This window comes from Pyxicephalus adspersus, chromosome 4, assembly GCF_032062135.1.
Source record: "Pyxicephalus adspersus chromosome 4, UCB_Pads_2.0, whole genome shotgun sequence".
NCBI lineage: Eukaryota > Metazoa > Chordata > Amphibia > Anura > Pyxicephalidae > Pyxicephalus > Pyxicephalus adspersus.
Window position 1 is genome coordinate 76593845 of NC_092861.1, and position 19306 is coordinate 76613150.

Sequence of the window (19306 nt, forward strand, 5' to 3'; positions counted from 1 at the left end):
GTGGTATGTTATATTAAGTTCTAAATGGATAACTGACCAATGCTCCAAATGCTTGAGAACATTTTGTGCTTCCATGCTAATTATAACTTTATTATTTTTAATTTTTTAGTAATTTTTAAATAATTTTTGACTTTATTAGCCTTTTATTTTTCAAAATATTGCCTGTGCTTTTTCACACCTAAATGGTGGGGGGAACAGTAACTGAAAAGAGCCTAGGATCCATAGTGCACTTAATCCTTCTGTGGGCTATTGGGTATATGCTGTAAATCCCTTCACATTTAGCAACTGAATATTTCCTTTGATGCACAAGCCAAGCCATAGTCAAGTAGCATGTGAGATTGGTAGATCATGTAGTTACCATATTCCAATATTTCCAGCTAAATAGTAAATAAAATGTATTTGGAGTAAGGATAAAAAGGACTGCACAAAAAATAACAAATTAGATGCATTAAATGTTGATATTACTAATAATAAAAAGGTTCTATACGTTTTGAAACTTTTTTCAAAATTTATAAAAAAAAAACACAGATACAATAAATAAGAGTTTTTTTAACTGTATTTTAAAGCCAAAGAAAAGAAAATCTTCACATAATAAATACGTATTATTCACAATGAACTTGAAATTGACATCAGAAAGCTATTTACAATATAAATAATTATAAATGGGAGCACTTTGCAATATCATTGACATAGTTTAGTTATTTCCTACATTACATTCCAAAATGAAACTTCAAGTTACAGAAAGTATTTTACAATGTCACCAGAAATATACATTGCAAGGCATTTCAGTATTTGAGGCTGAGTGTGACTTCATAAATATTTCAATGCAATTTAAGACACCAGTCCTTAAAGCAAACATGGCTGGCTTTTGGATATATTTTTCTGATAGCTGACACTGTTTTATCCCCATGTAAACACACCTTTGATTTTTAAAGTGCTGTCCACTGCTTACTGTGTCCTTTTTTAAAGATTGGCAAGGATCTTGTCTTATTTTTGTTAAATCTTGTATAGAGAATTAGATTTTTGAAAGAAGCATTTTTGCCCAAGTATTAATTTTACTCTATGTTACTGTACATTGCATCTGCTGTTTCAAGGGCTTCCAATTTTATTCCTCTTCAGTTCTCTGTAAGCAGAAACACCTAGAAGAAGAACATGAAATGGACTTGCAGACAACAGCAGATTGCAGCTGTTGAAGCACATAGATAATTGAAAAATAAATTCTCCCCCACCCAAATTTTTTGGACATCAAATTATTAATATTAATGAGGGTTTATTAAGCATTTCCATTAACTAAATGTTGCTATGAACTTTTTATTGCTCATCCTTTGACTTTATAGGTAGTATATATGTCTTGCAGAGATCATGACTAAGAATATATCATCAATATTAGAATAGTATGCTGTCAGTATGGTGCCAAAGACAAAAGAATGTTTCATACAAAATTATATTTCTATAGAAAGAGATTTATATGTGTTTTGTATTATTTAGTATTTTGAACACATTTTGTAGAAGCCGATAAGTAAGTCACCATCAGGCCTTTATAATGTTACATAGTTTTGATTACTGATGTATGACTACAATTAATATTTTGGACTGTGGATACAATATTCCAAGCTACTTTCAAAATGCCAAGTTAGTGTGCTTTTTTTTTTGGGGGGGGGGGGGTTATAAGTTCCTTAAATTCCTTTTTTTTGTATTATAACTAGGCATAGTATTTGCCATCCGGAAACAGGATCTGTCCTTGTAAAACAGTAACTGAGAAATAGGTTCTTCATTGCATTTCTCTTGCTATTAAAAATATCATTAACTTTCTATGTCTGAATACCATGCAAATAAATTATGAATTTTAAGTTTAAATATTGGTATAAAGTTTAATTCAATATGAAAAGTGCCTACAAATTAAAGAAATAAAATAAACATTGCTGGACTTTTGTAATGTTACCTGTGATCGTGTGTTTTACTATTTTACAACTTGGTTATCATTTTGCTTGAATACATGAAAAACTAGTAAAGCAATGGTTATTTTTTACAAAACTAAAATTAAACATTAAGTAAATTTCACAAACATGTTAACACAAAAGATGTATAAAGAATGTAATACTATAATGACCAAGTAACTGTTAACAAATTTAATCAGGAATTTTGTTGTTAAAATATTTAAAATCAAAATAGACAAGCATGGTTTAGTAACCAATGAAAATTTCTCTTGAAATGGTAATTTTTTTCTGCTATGCCAGTTTCAAAATCTATTTGAGTACATCATTTTGCATATAATACTTTTCTAAATGTGACTATATTGTATTTGAAGCAGTAGGTTCACACACTTCTCACACATTAATGTGTTTCCCATGGAAATGTATTACACAAGTAAGATCGTAGAGGAAAAATAAAGGATACTGTCAGAAATTTTCTAAATCTGCAGTAAAAAATAAAATAATTGAGATCATAATCTGTTTCGATTAGATGGCTTTACCATGACGGATGACATTAAAAAATGTTAGATATGGGAATGTATGAAAGTGGGTGGAGTATTGGCATTGGAAATATAAATAACATTTTACCCCCAAACCTTTTATTTAGAATATTTCCTTCATGTAATTAGGAGATGAAAATTGTTGTATACATTAAACGAAATTATGCTGTAAAGGTAACACTTAATTTCAAATTTCCTTTCATATGTGCATTTATGGATGTGTATACATAAGACATTCAATTCTGCTTCAAGTCCTCTGTGCATAGTTTTAGTTTTTTTTTTTTTTTCTTTCAAAACTGGTGTTTATTTACATGCAAGTATATTTAACAAACACTTTTAGCTACATTGAAATTCCTATATTTTTAAAACTGCACAAATAGATTCATTGATCATTCATTGAATAATATTAGTTCAAAGTTGAACAGTTACAGTTCTAAATAAAACTGCAGACCTAAACCATCGTAATGTCACGTCCAGCGCACTGTAATTCATGAAATGGTGGTAACAATTACATGAATTTAATTTCATTGCAAATGATTATAATACATGGACCATATCAAACAAATCTATCAACTTCCATTTGTTATAATAACTGATGTACCTTTGTGCACTTGAGAAGGATCTTGTTGCATTCTTAAATGAGAAGTCACATCAAAGTGTGATCCACTGCACCCCAATGAATAGTTTCTAATGGAATCAGTGTCGTATAAATGTTCAAGTGCATAACCAGTAAAAGTGTAAGAATGTTTATCTAAATATGGTCGATGAGCACTATAGTAGTTTGGAGAAGCAGAGTGGTCCACTGTTTGATGAGGGGACACATTTGTATTTATGTAGTCTTTTCCTATAGTTACGCCTGGTTTTGAAATTCTTTCTGAATTTGGACTGCTCATTCTGGAAAGAGTTGTAGGACTGTTTTCATATTCATTATCATGAGGGCTCAGAATTTTGGCATCTCTTTGTAGATGGTCACAGGGAGATGTGCTAGTAACAGATGGACCTCGACACAAAACTCCAGATAACTGAGGTTGCTGGTAATTAGCAAAGCAAATTGAGTTCCTTTTTCCGGCACCATTAATAGTAGTTAACTGATCTGGGCTAGATTTACGTAGCTGTAACCTGTTTTCTTCTTCTTTAATCATTTGCTGTGTTGCTCGAATAAGTGTTTCAATTTTGCTTGGTTCATGGTGACTGTTCTGATATTGCTCATTATGGTACCGGTCCCCTGACTCACTAGCAGAACCAGGATCAGGTGAACTGACCACACTGTCTTCATCCCAATGATTTCTTCCTAAAAGGCAAGAAAAATATTTAGTAAAAATCTGCACATTGTGCAATGTAATGTACAATTCTACTTAATGTTCTTTTTATGCAGAAAGAGCATAAAAAGATAAATAGTTTTTTTTTCAATTTAACAATGGCATCTGCAAATTTTTTATGAAAGGCCAACACTATAAGTTCAGGAGTAAATTTTTTTTAGAAATGGTAACTATTTCTTGTAATCTTCAGTCAAACATTTTAAAAATGAACCATTTTGTGATTTTACTGATTTCCAAAACTACTACTAAAACAATCTAACACTTGATTAAACAATTACAAAAAAAGTTTGAAAAAGACAGTATGGCTCTCCAGCAGTATAGTAAAATGAATAGTAAAAAATGATCTGCATTCTAAGAATAATTTTGGCTTCACTTGACTGAACCACTGAAGTGAATGGCTTATCATGGCCATACCATATATATATATATATATATATATATATATATATATATATATAAACCCTATCAAAGAGTTGTTGGTCCTCCTTAGCCCTATGAATTGGACACTGGGGAAAATCAGCACATTGATTAGTTCAGAGGAGAGAGAGACTTAATTTTTGTTAATTGTTTTTGGTCATTTTTGTTTACAATCCTGTAATTAATTTCAGTTAGGGTATTCAAAAACTGATCACATGATATATTCAAGTAGGGTAAATGTCCAGTAACACTTTGTATGAACCTAAATTCACTTACTTACAAAAAACACTTTTCCTGCATTTTATACCAACATCACCTTTTTTCAAATGTGCAACTTTAGTTATACATTAAACTAAATAATGTGGATACAAATTAAATTTTGTTTTTACATAAATTTATCTTACCATGTAACCTGTGAACTGAAGTTATATGAGGCATGGAGTTCTCATAACCATCTCTACTTTCCGGAGAGGATTTTGGCACTGGCAGAGCAGAACGAGATCCCCACCATGTTTCTCTGCCGGCTTGTGGGCTTCCAAGAAAGTATCTACCAGCTTCACATCTGCCATTCTCACAGGACTGGCTATGGTGGTGTCTATCATCGCTTAATCTTGAATGGTCAAGAGTAAATCCAAAGCACAAAGCACTTCGGTCTGGATACTGTCGATATGCACAGGACACATCATGTTGTTGGGAGTTTGGTCTTTCTATAGGATCTAAAAGCTGTGGTGAAGCTGTGTCAGTTACAGGGCTTCCACCCCATTGACTGTCGTGGTCCGACTCCGATCTTTCAGTGTGAAAACCTGAATACTGCAAAAATAATATAATATTTTCTTAATAATAAGAAAAAATACTTATTTCAAGCTACAGTCTTCCTTACATAAATATATATTTCAGTCCCCTCCATGCTATAACATCTAGGTGATGATTTACTGAAGGAGTACAGATTATCCTGGTTCCTCTTCAGTTACGTTCAGAGGAATTTAAAAAAAGAGATTCATGCAGCTAATTGACAGAAAATGACTCCCTAAGTAAATCAGCCATTGTATTTTCATTGTCCTCTTGTTTAACATCTACAAAGATATTTTGCAAATGCCTGTGCACAACTATTTAAAACATTACACAACAACAAACAAAAAACAATCACGTAACTACACAAACTGCAAAAGTAATTGAAAACTGAAATAATTTTTTGATAAAATAACTAACTGTGATATTTGCTTTATGTATTTTTGCATAAAATGTATCAAGTCTCTCAAATGTATTTAAATCATAAAATTGTTTTAGATGCCGGCTGTTGTTCATCTTTAAAGAACTTTTGAAGATGAAAAGGATAGATAAAACAAACTTGAGCTCTTACAAAAAGAATAAAATTCCTTTATCTAGGATTATGGCAGCAGCACTTAAATTTTCCCTGTTAATGTGTACCTGCCACAGATGTCTTCCACTTTGACCAGATGGTGACCATTAAATCACTTTTATCTTATGTTTTACTAATGTAGGCCTGAAAGCAAAAATATGTTTTTTCCATTGAGCATTATAGTATAACACAGATGGCAGAAGCCTTCTTTAAAATAACACATATAACCATAAAATAAAATAGATCATATAATATAATTTAATATGTTTTCTGTGTGTGAAATAGATTAAATACATATGGCAAAGTAGGTCTTCAAATAGTTGTGCAATAGAAAATATTTATTTATATTTGTAGAGAATGATTTATGAAAATGTTTTCTTTTTTAAAAAAGTTGTCCCTATTTAACCCATAAACTCTTTTAAACTTTCATTACCCAGTCAGTTCTTTCCTCCCCTTATTCCCTTAGCTATTTTTTGTTGCTTTGTTTATATATAAATGTTTTATTTTGTCTTGTTTATCATTCATTTATTTTTTTTGTGCCACAATGAATCATTACATTTTAAAGCCCTTATTTTATTTGAAAATTACCTTAAATTCTTTGAACCAATTGTAGTGTCTTTACAAAAGAAACATAGTAGAAAATACAATATGCACTTTTGATAAGATAAGGTAATGAAAATCTGTCTCTGCTCAATAAGACTCAATTACATTGATTTAACTGTACCGCAAGACCCCTCCCTTCATCATGTTGCGATTTCTTGGACCTAGGGTTTACAACCCCCAGCACTGGTAGACAACACCTCTCACTTCTTCGTATGCCCACCCATGAACAACAACCATTCACTACCTGATTCTGCTTGCAATATCTAACCTTGATTAAATGTGCCTAAAGTTTTCAGAGCATCCGAATTCATTTAGTGCAAAATTAGGTAAATAAAAAACAGGCTGCCCACACACATTAAAAACAACAGTCAAATTCTGGAGCAATGTCACCTACATCTTTATTCTGTGGCTAATCATACAGATTTATTTTGCAGGTTTCTATTGAACACATTATTAAAGTGTTAAAAAAATAACACATTTTGGAGCATGAGAAACTCTAATTATTTTATGTTCCCGTGCTCTAAAAAATTACTGTACCATGTGCATGTCCAAGAGAGAAAAATATTTATTTAATATTTAACTAGAAGCAGAAATAGCAGTTTAGTCCCCACTATTGAGGGCGGGTAAAATTAGGAAAACCCCCTTTGAGTTCCACACATACATAGCTCTAAAGGTAATGGCAAAGCGCTCACAACCCTCCTGCTTTGGAGATCCATCAATCCATATGATTAAAGGACACAGAATACACAAAACATAACAGTGTATTTTATTCCAGTACACGTCCACTTTAATATGCTAAAATTAAAATCTGATTAAAAGAGTTGTCCCACAAATGATTTCTGCTTTATTTTTTGTTGGTCTGTGTTTCCTCTGGTTAATTGTACAAGCAATAAGTGCTGTAGGATTACCAAGGATCATTCTACATTAAAATATACAAAAGCTAACCATGCACATCATGATTTTTGCTAAGGTGGTTGAAACCAAGAGGAGCACCCATAAAAATAAATGGAAACTGAAGGTAAAGAAAAGCAATGAAAAAAGTTCAAAGGCTCCGAACAGACAGTAGAGAAAATTCACATAATATATTCATTTAATCAGGCCCCTTTCGGTCCTAGACTCTAGGACTTGCTTGAACCTAATCAGGGAAATAATTCTGATACAAGGATGGATTTTCCCAGATCAAGCATGCACATGAAGTAGCAGCCAGAAGATTACTGAGCTACGTGACGTGGGTATTCTAGGAGGCTCTGCGCTCACATTTTCTCTAAAAGTAGAAAATAATTCAGTACCTATTAGGTCTTCCTAGCTGTCTGGAAACCTTTTAGGTAACTGGCTCCCCACTCTGGTATGGGTGTGGATATGAAGAGCTTTACTAGAATACATGTGATATTATGGAGAAGGCTGATGTCTCCATCAAGAAGCAGCCGATTACTCTTACTAGATGTGACAGTGTGTCAGGGTGGAAGGAAGTTTAACAAGGAGACCTAAAAAGGGATCAAGCTTTACCCTACTCTTCCAAAAATCCAGACATGTTTTACATGTAGTTAAACACAGATACCACAGACACTTTACAAACATTTTAATAAAGTACATATTAGTATGATGTAGTTGTGGAAATCTATGACCAGTAAAGTATCAACTGCTTCTTTAAAACGTTTTTACTAGTGACAAAACTACCGATAGGCTCCTGCTAAAGATTAATACTACCTTAGAACAATTCCAAAAAATGATTTAAAGTGACATTTGTTACATATCAAAGTTATTAACATGAAGTCAGAACCTTTAAAAATCTGCTTCCTATAAAACATAAGCTTTGTGCAGACAAGAGTTTATCAAAGACTTCTGTAGAAATGCTGAGCTACAAGTAATCATTCATTCACCTAAATCCTTCAAAACAACCTAAAATGCGGCTATTGTAGAGTAAAATCAGCACCGTATAATTTGTATTGTGACTGAATGTGGTGATCTCAATACATGTGTAGACTTTGAAGATTCATGTTTTTAAAATATTTAATGTCAAGACTTTTTCTTTATTAGGCAGTTTACAGTAAGAGTTATTCTGAGTAGTAACTTTACACATATACATTTGCAAGGCTTTCGGCCCGAAAACAAGAAGGAACGATACATATATATTAAATAAAAGGGGAAATTTATAAATGGTTCTTTAAAATCACTTTAAAGGAGCAACACCCCTCTTGGTTTGAAGTACACATATTCCTTTCTAAGATTTACTCAACCCTAACAATAAGCAAAATGCCTGAAAATTATATAATGCAAAACTCACAGCTCAATGTAAAAATGTCCCAAGTGTCAATTAACTAAAGACAATAATCCTGAAAAGTTAAACCTGTGATAAACTAGAATATAACTATAGTTTGAAGTGGCCTATAAGAGCAAACTGGTATGGAGTAATGATATGTACCCTTGTGTCTCTGAAATGTAAAACAAAATTGAAAGAATGAAACTAAAATGTTATTAACATTAAAAAAGTACATTTTCTGAAAGAAGCATTTTATATTTATGGTTCAATGTGCAGTATATATTAAAACATTATACATATAATAAGTAATTATCAACTATTGTATTGTGAAGATCAAAATAAAGTGAATACTTAGAGAACATAAAGAATATAAAAAACAATAATTGGGGTGATTTACTGTAGGAGTTTAGGCCATTTAGCAAATTGAAATAGCACCTTACAAAAAAAATGCAGGTACCTTGGTGAATGAGGTAACAATTCAGTCTGCAATGATTACCCAATCACTTGCAAGCAAAAGTGAAAAAAGCAAAGCTTTGCCACATGCGCTTACCTTACAGGTAATAATATACTAAAGACAGCTTAAAAAAAAAAGAAGCTTATAATTCTTTAGTAAGTCAACCCCAAGGTTAGGGGGTTTGGGTTGATTTAGCAAAGTGAATTGTCCCCTGGCAGGCAATTCCTCACCTAGTAATGCATTTTAAAAAAGATACCGAGTAAGAACCTGTATTTTAATATCCCTAATATCAGCCTCCCTGTATTTCCACATATACAGCGGCACTAAGGCTGAAAAGATCAGCACTGTAAGACATCCAGTTAACATGCCGGCAGCAGCCTAGAGCAGAGGGACATGTACTATGTCTCCTTCACTGACAATTGGCAAGCTAGGGGTGCTTTTCAATCAAAGCTGTACCGCTGCTACAGAGCTAGGATCTGCTTGTGATGTCTGACAAGGTTGTCATTAAATTGCCTGACTGATTTAGAAACCATTTGGCAGCAAACAATTCGCCTATTATGTATTTCAGCTCTACAGTTAGCTGGCTGCCTAGAGTTTAGCTTTCATATGATAACATTTTATTAAATGACTTCCACTAAATGCCTGATGGCATGACTCAGTATTGATCCTATTTTATAGTACGGGAAGAAAAACACTGAATCAGTTTACACTGTTTTTTTTTTCTTTATTAGCTGTGATATATATTTGTGTCATAGCTGCTCCTTACGAGTTATAACTCATTGATTCCAGCTAAGCAAAAGATTATAAGAAAAAAAGAAACTCAGAATTTTATATAAAGGAATATTATGGTAAATTAGGTATTTTATATTAGACACATTTCTAAAGCAGGAATGATTAAATGTACATATATATCCTGTCATTGTTTAAGTGTTTGCATTTGTCTGTCATATGCAACCGCTATTTATTGTAGAGTGCTGCATAATATGTTGTAATAGCCTAAGTAAGTAAGTTAGATTTCATTATTAATAATGTATATATACAGATTTGTTTTCTTATATTAAACTCCGTCAGCTCAAAATCATCACAGATGATGGCAGCACATATTGGAAAAATCTACAGTACTTATATAAAATTCTGTGATAGGAATAGTAGACAAGCAAAATGTTAAACCGTGGCATGTACTGTGGCTCTGAAGTTAGCACACTTGCCTTTCCAGTGCTAGGTCTCAGGGTCAAATCTCAGCCAGGACACTATCTGCATGGAGTTTGCATGTTTCTTCCCACATTCCCAAAAAACATGCAGTTAGGGTTTTTGGCTTTCCCCAAATTGACTTTAGACTGTGCTAATGACATATCACTATGGTAGGGACATTAGATTGTGAGCCCCTTTGGGGGGACATACTGGACTTAGTAATGCACTGTGTAATATGTCAGCGCTATAGAAATACAGGTTAATACTAATAACTCCTAGATTGTAAGCTCTTCGGGGCAGGGTCCTCTATTCCTGTGTCACTGTCTGTATTTGTCTGTCATTTGCAACCCCTATTTAATGTACAATGCTGCGTAATATGTTGGCGCTATATAAATCCTGTTTATTATTAATATTATTATTATAATAATAATAATGTTAATAACCTATCAACATTATTTTTGGACAAAAATTTTCTAGAATTTTGTAATAACCTTGCAATAATAAAAGGTATGGATTTCACTACATGATTAGAGCTTTCCCTTAGTTTACAAAATTAGGCTAAAGTTAATCAATACCCAAGGATTTGCAAGGGAAATTTAAAACAACAAAAAATATGTTTTTTACTTGCACATGATTGCATGTGTGGATGATAGTAAAATTTGGCCACCTTTATTTTAAATGTTTAATGTTTACGTTTTACTATTACTTTTGCAAGTTAATAGTAGGGTGACTTATAGATATAGTATGTTTTTTTCAAAGAAAAAAATAGCAAAAACCCCAGGTGGTGTCTCACCTTAATGTAAACCAAATCTTTTCACAGTCTTGTGACCTTCCTGGATAAGAAATAGGGGTGGGCGTCAGCAAGCATTTGTGCCCATCCCCTAGTACCTCTCTAATGTCCTTTATAACCTGGTTTGCCAAGGAAGGAAAGGAGGGGGCAAAAAGTGTGTACTTCCCTTTTTTGGTGGATGCAAGGGCCATTATTGGGACGAAGGCTTCATCCTCACAAAGTGACCTTAATGGTGTGGGGGTCTGTAGGTGAGGACTTTTTGTAGAATTTGGAAGCTACCTTTAATAAGAAGGCCCCAAATATCTTTCCCCTCATCCAGAGGAATAAGTACAAAGGTACTATTTACCATTACCCAAAAAGGGTTAAATGAAGCATAGATATAAAAAAAAAATTAAACCTTGGCTTTTGTTACCATATATGAGAAACAGGGTGTAATTTCTTTTTATCATGACTGTATTTAAAAGGTAGAAATGTTAACTAAATTCCAATGACTCTTACCTGTGGGTATGGTGATGTCCTGGATTTAGATTTGGCACTAGGAAGACGGGATTTACTGCTCTTCCTGCTGTCATTTATGGCTGGATTTGAATTTGCATAAGAATAGGACGGTTTTGTTGTAACTTGATCCAAAGATAGTTGAAGTCCTTTATATTCTGTATCCCTGTCGGAGAGATTGACATTCACTTAACATATTAACATTTATTCATGTTTTCAGATTTCATATTCATGAAGAATTTTCATATTTTCCAGATTATGAATTATATACATAACACTTACAAGTAATGCAATAAATGAAATAGGCTGTATAATAAAATATTATGGGCCATAAAAAGTAGGTGTTCTTTTCTGGCCCGTGGCCAGTCAAATGCATTACATATGTACAGTTAAAACACCAATCTAGATCAATGCTTATCAACTGGATTAAAGCACCTACGCCATAAAATGCCCATCAACTATAAATACCCTTACGTATATCACGTTTTGTCAAATATTACTTTCATATAAGTACAGTTACTGCTAGAACAACATAAAAAAAACCTAAAAATTTTGATATAAATTTTTCTTGAGCATGAGCATGAAAGGCGCTTAAATTACCAAAATGAGCCTCCATGGAGTAAATGCACCAACATTGAAGGTCCGGGATAAAATTGTATGTCTTAATTGTAAAGTCCACTCGTAATCTTTGAACATTCCTGTGGGTTTTTCTAAACTGGAGAAGAGAACTAAAGGAGTTGACCATAATCATCATTTAGCTAATCAAGCTTAATAAGGATGTGTGTTGCAAATTTTTTTTGTTTCTGTTTTTGCATAAAAACTATAAGCAGTGAAATGAACATTTAACTTTAACATGACTGCTACCATTGATTGATAAAAAGCTTGACACCCCGCTCTTTATACATTTATAACAGAACTCTTTAAATTGGCCAAAGCTGGTTGATACCATACCATTAATACAATTTTAGCGGAAGGTCTGCTCTCAACTATGTCATCTTACGCCAGAAAGCCACCAATAGTAGTCTTCATACTCATCTATTAAATGGTTCCCTTACTTGGGCAAAGACAGTAAGAACCTTGAGCAACCATAAAGAAACAGACATTTTTATGCTTCTGAATATGTAAATAATTTTTAATAAATGAAACAGATTGTTTAGTTTGTTTAACTATTTTTGTACATCATTACAGCTCAGAATGCCTTATTACAGAAGCCTGACCTTATTATATTATTATGCTAAGAAAGTAGGTGGCGCTGGTTAGGTTGTTCTTTAAACAAAAGATTTTTAAACACAATGAATTCCTTAAAACTGGGACTGCTTGCTGCCTATGTTAATTAGTATTTTTTTTCATAACACAAATGTTGTACCACACACAAAGTTGATTAAATCTTAACTGCAGCCAGTCATAATGTTTTGTGCAAACATTCGATTCACGTCTCTGATATAATACATTTCTTAGACAGCTCCCTTAATTACTTTCATTTATTTCTAATCTGCTTAATGCCTTAGTACAGTAATGCTTGACTAAATATGTATTATGCTCTTTTATTTAAACTCCTAAAACAATTTTCTGGTATGCCAAATGCAAACAGTTCTTATACACACAGTGAATCACAGAACTACGAATAACAGTGCAGATGTCTATAATTTAATTCTCATTCCCTGGAAAACCAAACCATATTTTATAAACATTTATTTACAATATTTCATGTTTCATGTTTTTTTTATACATGAAAATATACTGACAGCCTGAAAATACAACTTTAGTATGCACAATGTTTTAACTATATATTTTCATTATGTATTGCTATGTTATAATGCGTGGTACATAATATATTTATGTACAAGGAAACTCAAAACATATAAAATAAAAACTGTAGAAATCATATGTCTAAATACTGTAGGTTTTCAGTTACTGTTGCAGTTCCTGTCATCATCTGTAATAATATCAACATCAAATGACAATTTCATTTAAAGAAGAAAATCACAAAAAATAATTATCATATAATAAAGATCATATAATCTCCTACAGGTTGTGTAACTATGAAAAGCCTCCATGTGCAGTTAGTAAAGATTTGGGAGGTTTTAACAAAGATGGGTAATGTAATGATGGCCAGCTGATCTTTGGATACATATACCGCTACTACTTTTATATTTACTGCTTATATACTAATTGGAGAGCTTTAATGAATCAGACCCATAGTCTGGGCCCATATGTCAGCCATCGGTGTGACAGCTAAAGCTTAGCCAAAATTTAGTCATGCAACAAAACAATGATGCCAAACACACCAGCAAATCTACAACAGAATGGCTGAACTATAAAAGGATCAAGGTGTTGCAATGGCCCAGTTAAAGTTCATACCTCAACACATTTAAAAAGCTGTGGACCTTTAGAGTGCTGTGAATAAATGAATACCCGCAAACCTTATTGAACTGACAAAATGATCCACAATGATGCAAAAGACTGATAAAGACATACAGAAAACAATTACTGCAAACTATTGCTACTAAAGGAGGTTCTACAATCTACTGAATCATGAGGTGTTACTCATTTTTTACACATGGTTTCTCTTTTGTCTTCATTTTTGTTAAATAAATATGACACTTTGGAATCTGTTGTGTGTTGTTTTACCCCAATTTTAAACAATATTTTGGTTAGTATTTAAATGTGTTCATGTTTTTGGCTGATGGAGAAATCCACTTATTTTCTACATATGTTTCATGAGTCATTGTCATTCTTTATTGGCCAGGGTTTACATGCTCTGATGTGACCCAGACCTATACTATACCTGACTTCAGGTTAGTACTTTTCTGTATACAGGGCAGCTGCAATCATATGAGACATTATTAAGTTGTGCCATCTATGTATATTAACTTGTGTATGTGTATTTGATTCGTATTACTTGACAAATGTAATGGCAGTGAATATGTACTTTTTTGGTTTGTGTTGGGTGACTGAATATTTGTTGTATCTACTCTTCCCCTAAAAATGAGCTTGAAGAGGTACCTTTTGATACCAACTACACCACAAATATTACCAGTTAGGTCATGTGAATACCATCCTATATCACCTAAAAATAGGTGATGGTGTTGTAATTGGCCTGTAACTCATCATGGCATCTTCAGCGATCATTTGCTATTAACTAATGTGCCTATAAAAGGTTTGAGTCATTAGATTTAATTGCCTTTCTTTTTTTCTGTGTTAACATTCAACAGATCAATTAAGATGATTAGTTCACTGACCTGTTTATTCAGATGAGTGAGATCAATGGTCTCTGTAGGCTGTACACTAATCTGTTTATCTCCCTCCAGATCTATTAAATAATCTAAATGTCATTTATCTCAACACAGTGGGACGGCTTTGTTGCTATGCAGAACTAAATGTCCCTTTTCATTTAGTTACAAATAACAAATGAAGTATATTTTGTTAGACTGAATATTGTTGCCCTTTTAGAAGTGCAAATTAATGTTGTAATGTAAAGAAACATGGCATTTTGTCTTTACAAATATACTGCATGAATAGCTGCAGAATAGAAACATTCCCTGGCGAAAATCTTCCAGGTCTATGTGTTTCGATGGGAGTAATTGATTCCCATGAGGTCATATTTGAGGGAATGTCAGATTCACTGTTTTTTAAATAGAGTCCTAAGAGACTTAAAGTTTAGGCAAAATGTTGTGAGGATATAGGAATAAGAGAACTGAAAAACAGTAACCTAACAGTAACATGTGTCATGTAGCTTAGATCCATCACATGAACATGTTTAGTATACATATTATTAATTGATATCCCTAGTGATCTATCCTAATTATTGAGCGGCTTCTTCTACTTCTGCACTTATGAATACACTGACCAAAAATGTTCTATAGCATTGTATGCAATTATTAAATATTGGGTGCCCAAGTGCCCAGCAATGTATCCCTTTTGGAAAACAAAAACCTTAACCCATTTTTAAAACTCCTTTTGTTAATAATGCCAGGTACTATTCTTTTAGTACAGATCATTAAACTAAATAAATGTATTTATATTTTCAGTTCTTTTAACATTTCTGAACAATACCATTAAACATAGAAAAAATACAAAAGGAAGTCTAAATGCTATTTTATTATTCAATGGAAATGGTCCCATTGGTATTTTAATCTGATGGATAGCCCTATGAGACCAGTTTATCAGCACTCTGAATGCCTTGATTATAATATGCTCACATCCTTCAATGACAAATAACCATGAGGAGCAACATTATTGTCAGTTGTTAACAATTATGACCGAAATGAAGGTTTATAGGGCTTGCACAATGGCATGTTGATTATATGCTATTAGTCTTGCTAACCAATCAGGTATGTTTAAATAATCATTACACATTTCTGCTGTGTTTTTTTGCAGTAGGGTTATAAATATTCCCTAAAGAAGATACATGTGTTTTATTCAATTAATTAATTTAAAAGTAGCCACTAAACATTTACTAGTTTCCACAAAAATTTTGTGTACATGAATATATGCGCAATAAGAGGCAGATTATTATAGTAACACTAAGTAAAATACTAGAAATATCTACTTTATATCAGTCATGTCAGCTTAGACACAGCGAGACAAAGCAAGCTTCTCATTGAATTCTATTATTTAGACAAATATTCTTGTCCATTTAGACAATCCATTATATCATGAATTACCTTATCTAATGGTAATGCATGGAGTAGCAGCAGTTTTATAGGTTGTCTTTACTTGCCTCACACAGTAGAGAACATAATAACTCTATCATCATCATCATCATCATCATCATCAATTGAGATTTTTAAATACAGTTTAGCTTTAAAAAAAATGGCAGTGTGTGTTAAGGTAGCTTTACCCCATGCAATATTTTCAATTAGATAGATTAGACAAAACATTCAAATCTATTTAAAAATGATCAAAACAATTGCATTTATGCTTGGATTTATGATCAGTAGAGAATGTCAATTAAGAATTGATTGGTTTAAGACCTGTTTTTCTTTTTGTTGTATTTTTACCGTTGTAAAAATTTGTAACCACTTTATGGGTAATGATTGATACTTTGATTAGATATAATGGTAAATTCTATCATAACTCAGATTATTTACAAAATAAGTGGATGGTGCATTGAATACTGGTAATACCTTGCAGACATCAATTTGAATTGATCATAATTACAATAGGTATATTTACTGAAAATCACATAGTGTATGTGTAGCATTAGAATAGGGATTTATGAGATGTTTGTAGAAGTATTTACACTAGACTAGATGGGAGAAGGAAAATTAGAAAATAATGAAGCAGACACATATTAGTTAGATATGACACACAAAATATAGCCTATGCTATACATAAACATGTAGACTAAAGTAAATGAAAAATCAATCAATAAATGCAATCAAACTAATTAATGCAAATCTAAATGGAAAAATATATGAAAAATGTACAGTCCATGCATCTGGAATTCAAACTTATGCAAAACATAGAACTGCATTAAAACAATGTAGAAAAGCAGGTAAAACCACTTAAACAGTGTATTAGCCTAGCCAGCATACGTTTCGAGACAGTACGGTGGCTCAGGGGTTGCACTTGCAGCGCTAGGTCCTAGGTTTGAATCCCAGCCAGGACAATATCTGCATGGAGTTTGCAGGTTCTCCCCGTGTCTGTGTGGGTTTCCTCCCACATCCCAAAAACATGCAGTTAGGTTCATTAGCTTCCCCCTAAATTGACCTAGACCACAATAATGACATATGACTATAGTAGGGACATTAGATTGTGAGCTCCTTTGAGGGACAGTTAGTGACACAACTATGGACTCTGTACAGTGCTGCGTAATATGATGGTGCTATATAAATACTTTATAATAATAAAGACAGTTATCAAAAGGGTGTCACAATCCAGCTCAGCCTTAGGCAGGAGGTGAGAGGAATAAGAGTAATTTGCTGCAAAGGAATGGCTGTCAAACAAAGGAGGAACCTGCCCTCTGCTGACCAATTGCCCCCATGATGGGACTAAGGTCATTGTCCTCTAGATGTACATATTAAGAATTCCTTAAGAGTTAGAGTCCAGTTGAGCCTTGGTGAAAAACTTACATGTTACAACTTTTCAGCCTATGTACTTTGACTTTTTTTATTTATTATATAGTAACCCCGCTCCCCCAGGTACTTTTGTGCAGCAGATAGGATTGAACCGTGTTTTTTTCCTAAGAATGGTAGAATAGTTTAAGGTATGTTCACACGTGGAGAAGTCTCCAGTTATTGCCCAGACAGAAATGAGTATTCTGTTCCTTCAGGTTTAGATTGGACATCAGACTATCAATTCTATCTTGTTAAATATATCAAGTTCTCCCTAAAGAAACTTTATAGCACATGTCACGTACATCTTTAACTAACTAGTTTAGGTGAAAGAAATAAACCAACCAGTATATTTCTGAATAATTGGAGGAAAGCAGAACATCCAAATAAAAGATCAGCAAACCAGAATCACATCCCCTGCATGACTTGTGTTTCAAAAATTGGTTACTATACTGATCACTTTCATGATAATTGCTTACTATGAGGTGTTGAAGGCAATATCACTTTAATTGTGCATACTAATATCACTGAGAAAAATGTCAGTCAGCATGGGGGAAGTTACAGCTAAGGTAAATTTATTTGATGTATACAAACCACACATTTATAAACACAGAATCATTCCTGTTTAAATACATTATTTGTTATCTGTCATTTTAAAGATATTTTCAAAACTTACCAAAATCACCAACAATTGCAATGCTAGCATCACTTTTTTAATAGAACACCACTAGATGTTTAAAGGCTGCTCATATACCCGTTTAGAATGAATGCTCTAATTCAAGTGGTTAAAAAATTGGGGAGTTACATATTTACCAGTTGTAAGTGAAACATTGTACCTTTGCAATACAGTTCACATCTCTGCACATAGCTTTTTATGTCTAGGAGTGCCTAATACCCAGGGGGACATGAAAACGAAATATATTTTTTTTCTTTTTAAAATTGAGTGTTTTATTGCGTATTCACTATTTTAGTATTGTTGCCCAGAGGGCTCCTTTCTAGCTATATTTTTATCTCAGTGTATACACATACTTGGCATGGTATTTAAGAGGGAAATGTAATGCACTGGTTCCTTTGGGAACATTGATGAAAACATGAAACAGGGATAGTGGAAACACATACCCATTCATATGGAAAATAGGTGAACTCATGTTTGCTTTCTGGCCCATCTATTATACTAAAAAATAGGTTTGTCTGTTAGCCTCCAAGGAATCATTTTCAAGCTGGTCTACATGTGTAGGCTAGCAGATGTATTCAGACTTTTTTCACGGATCACATTGTACACAAACATATTGGTGTATATCAATCACAAATATATATATATATATATATATGTAGTAGTGTTAGGCTTCCTGCGGTGGCCAGCCGAGTAAGCAGTTTGTTTTTTTTTTTAAACATTAGTATGTTTATCAGTGCAACTAAAATTAAATACAAGGTACTGTACAGTATTTCCAAATCAACAAAATGTAATGAACTTTAAAACATACCCAAGCAGTGTCCCATCATTCGCTATACATGAATATACAACCCTGACTATGTGACTGGACAGCCTATTTGCCTACCACAAAATGCACAGATTCCAAAATGTCTAAATACTAAACAGTGTTCTTCTTGCTTGTTAGGAACCATGAGGATGCTTAGGACTTAAAAGGAATGACCTGACTGCTTCATTGCAGTCAGAGACACAGTTGTTCACATGCTAATCTGTGTTTATATATATATATATACATATATATATATATATATATATATATATATATATACCATTATAGCATGATGTTACCAGTTACTTGTCTAGATATTAAAATATTTGTTTGCAACATCCTAGAGATCTACCACTAAGCAAAATTGTGTTGCTTTGCAAACAGTAATTTACTGTATGGTTGCA

General features: G+C 33.0%; 1 protein-coding gene across 1 annotated transcript in view; it reads right to left on the bottom strand.

The window, feature by feature from the left end:
* Positions 1-538: 538 nt before the first annotated feature.
* Positions 539-19306, bottom strand: part of SIM1 (SIM bHLH transcription factor 1) — a 54359-nt gene continuing 35591 nt past the window's right edge. Inside the window, exons 9-11 of the mRNA XM_072408698.1 lie at positions 11366-11528; positions 4614-5019; positions 539-3764 (exon numbers count right to left, since the gene is read on the bottom strand). Coding sequence (XP_072264799.1) covers positions 3043-3764; positions 4614-5019; positions 11366-11528 — 1291 coding nt within the window. The 3' untranslated portion in view covers positions 539-3042. The remainder of the gene's footprint in view (positions 3765-4613; positions 5020-11365; positions 11529-19306) is intronic.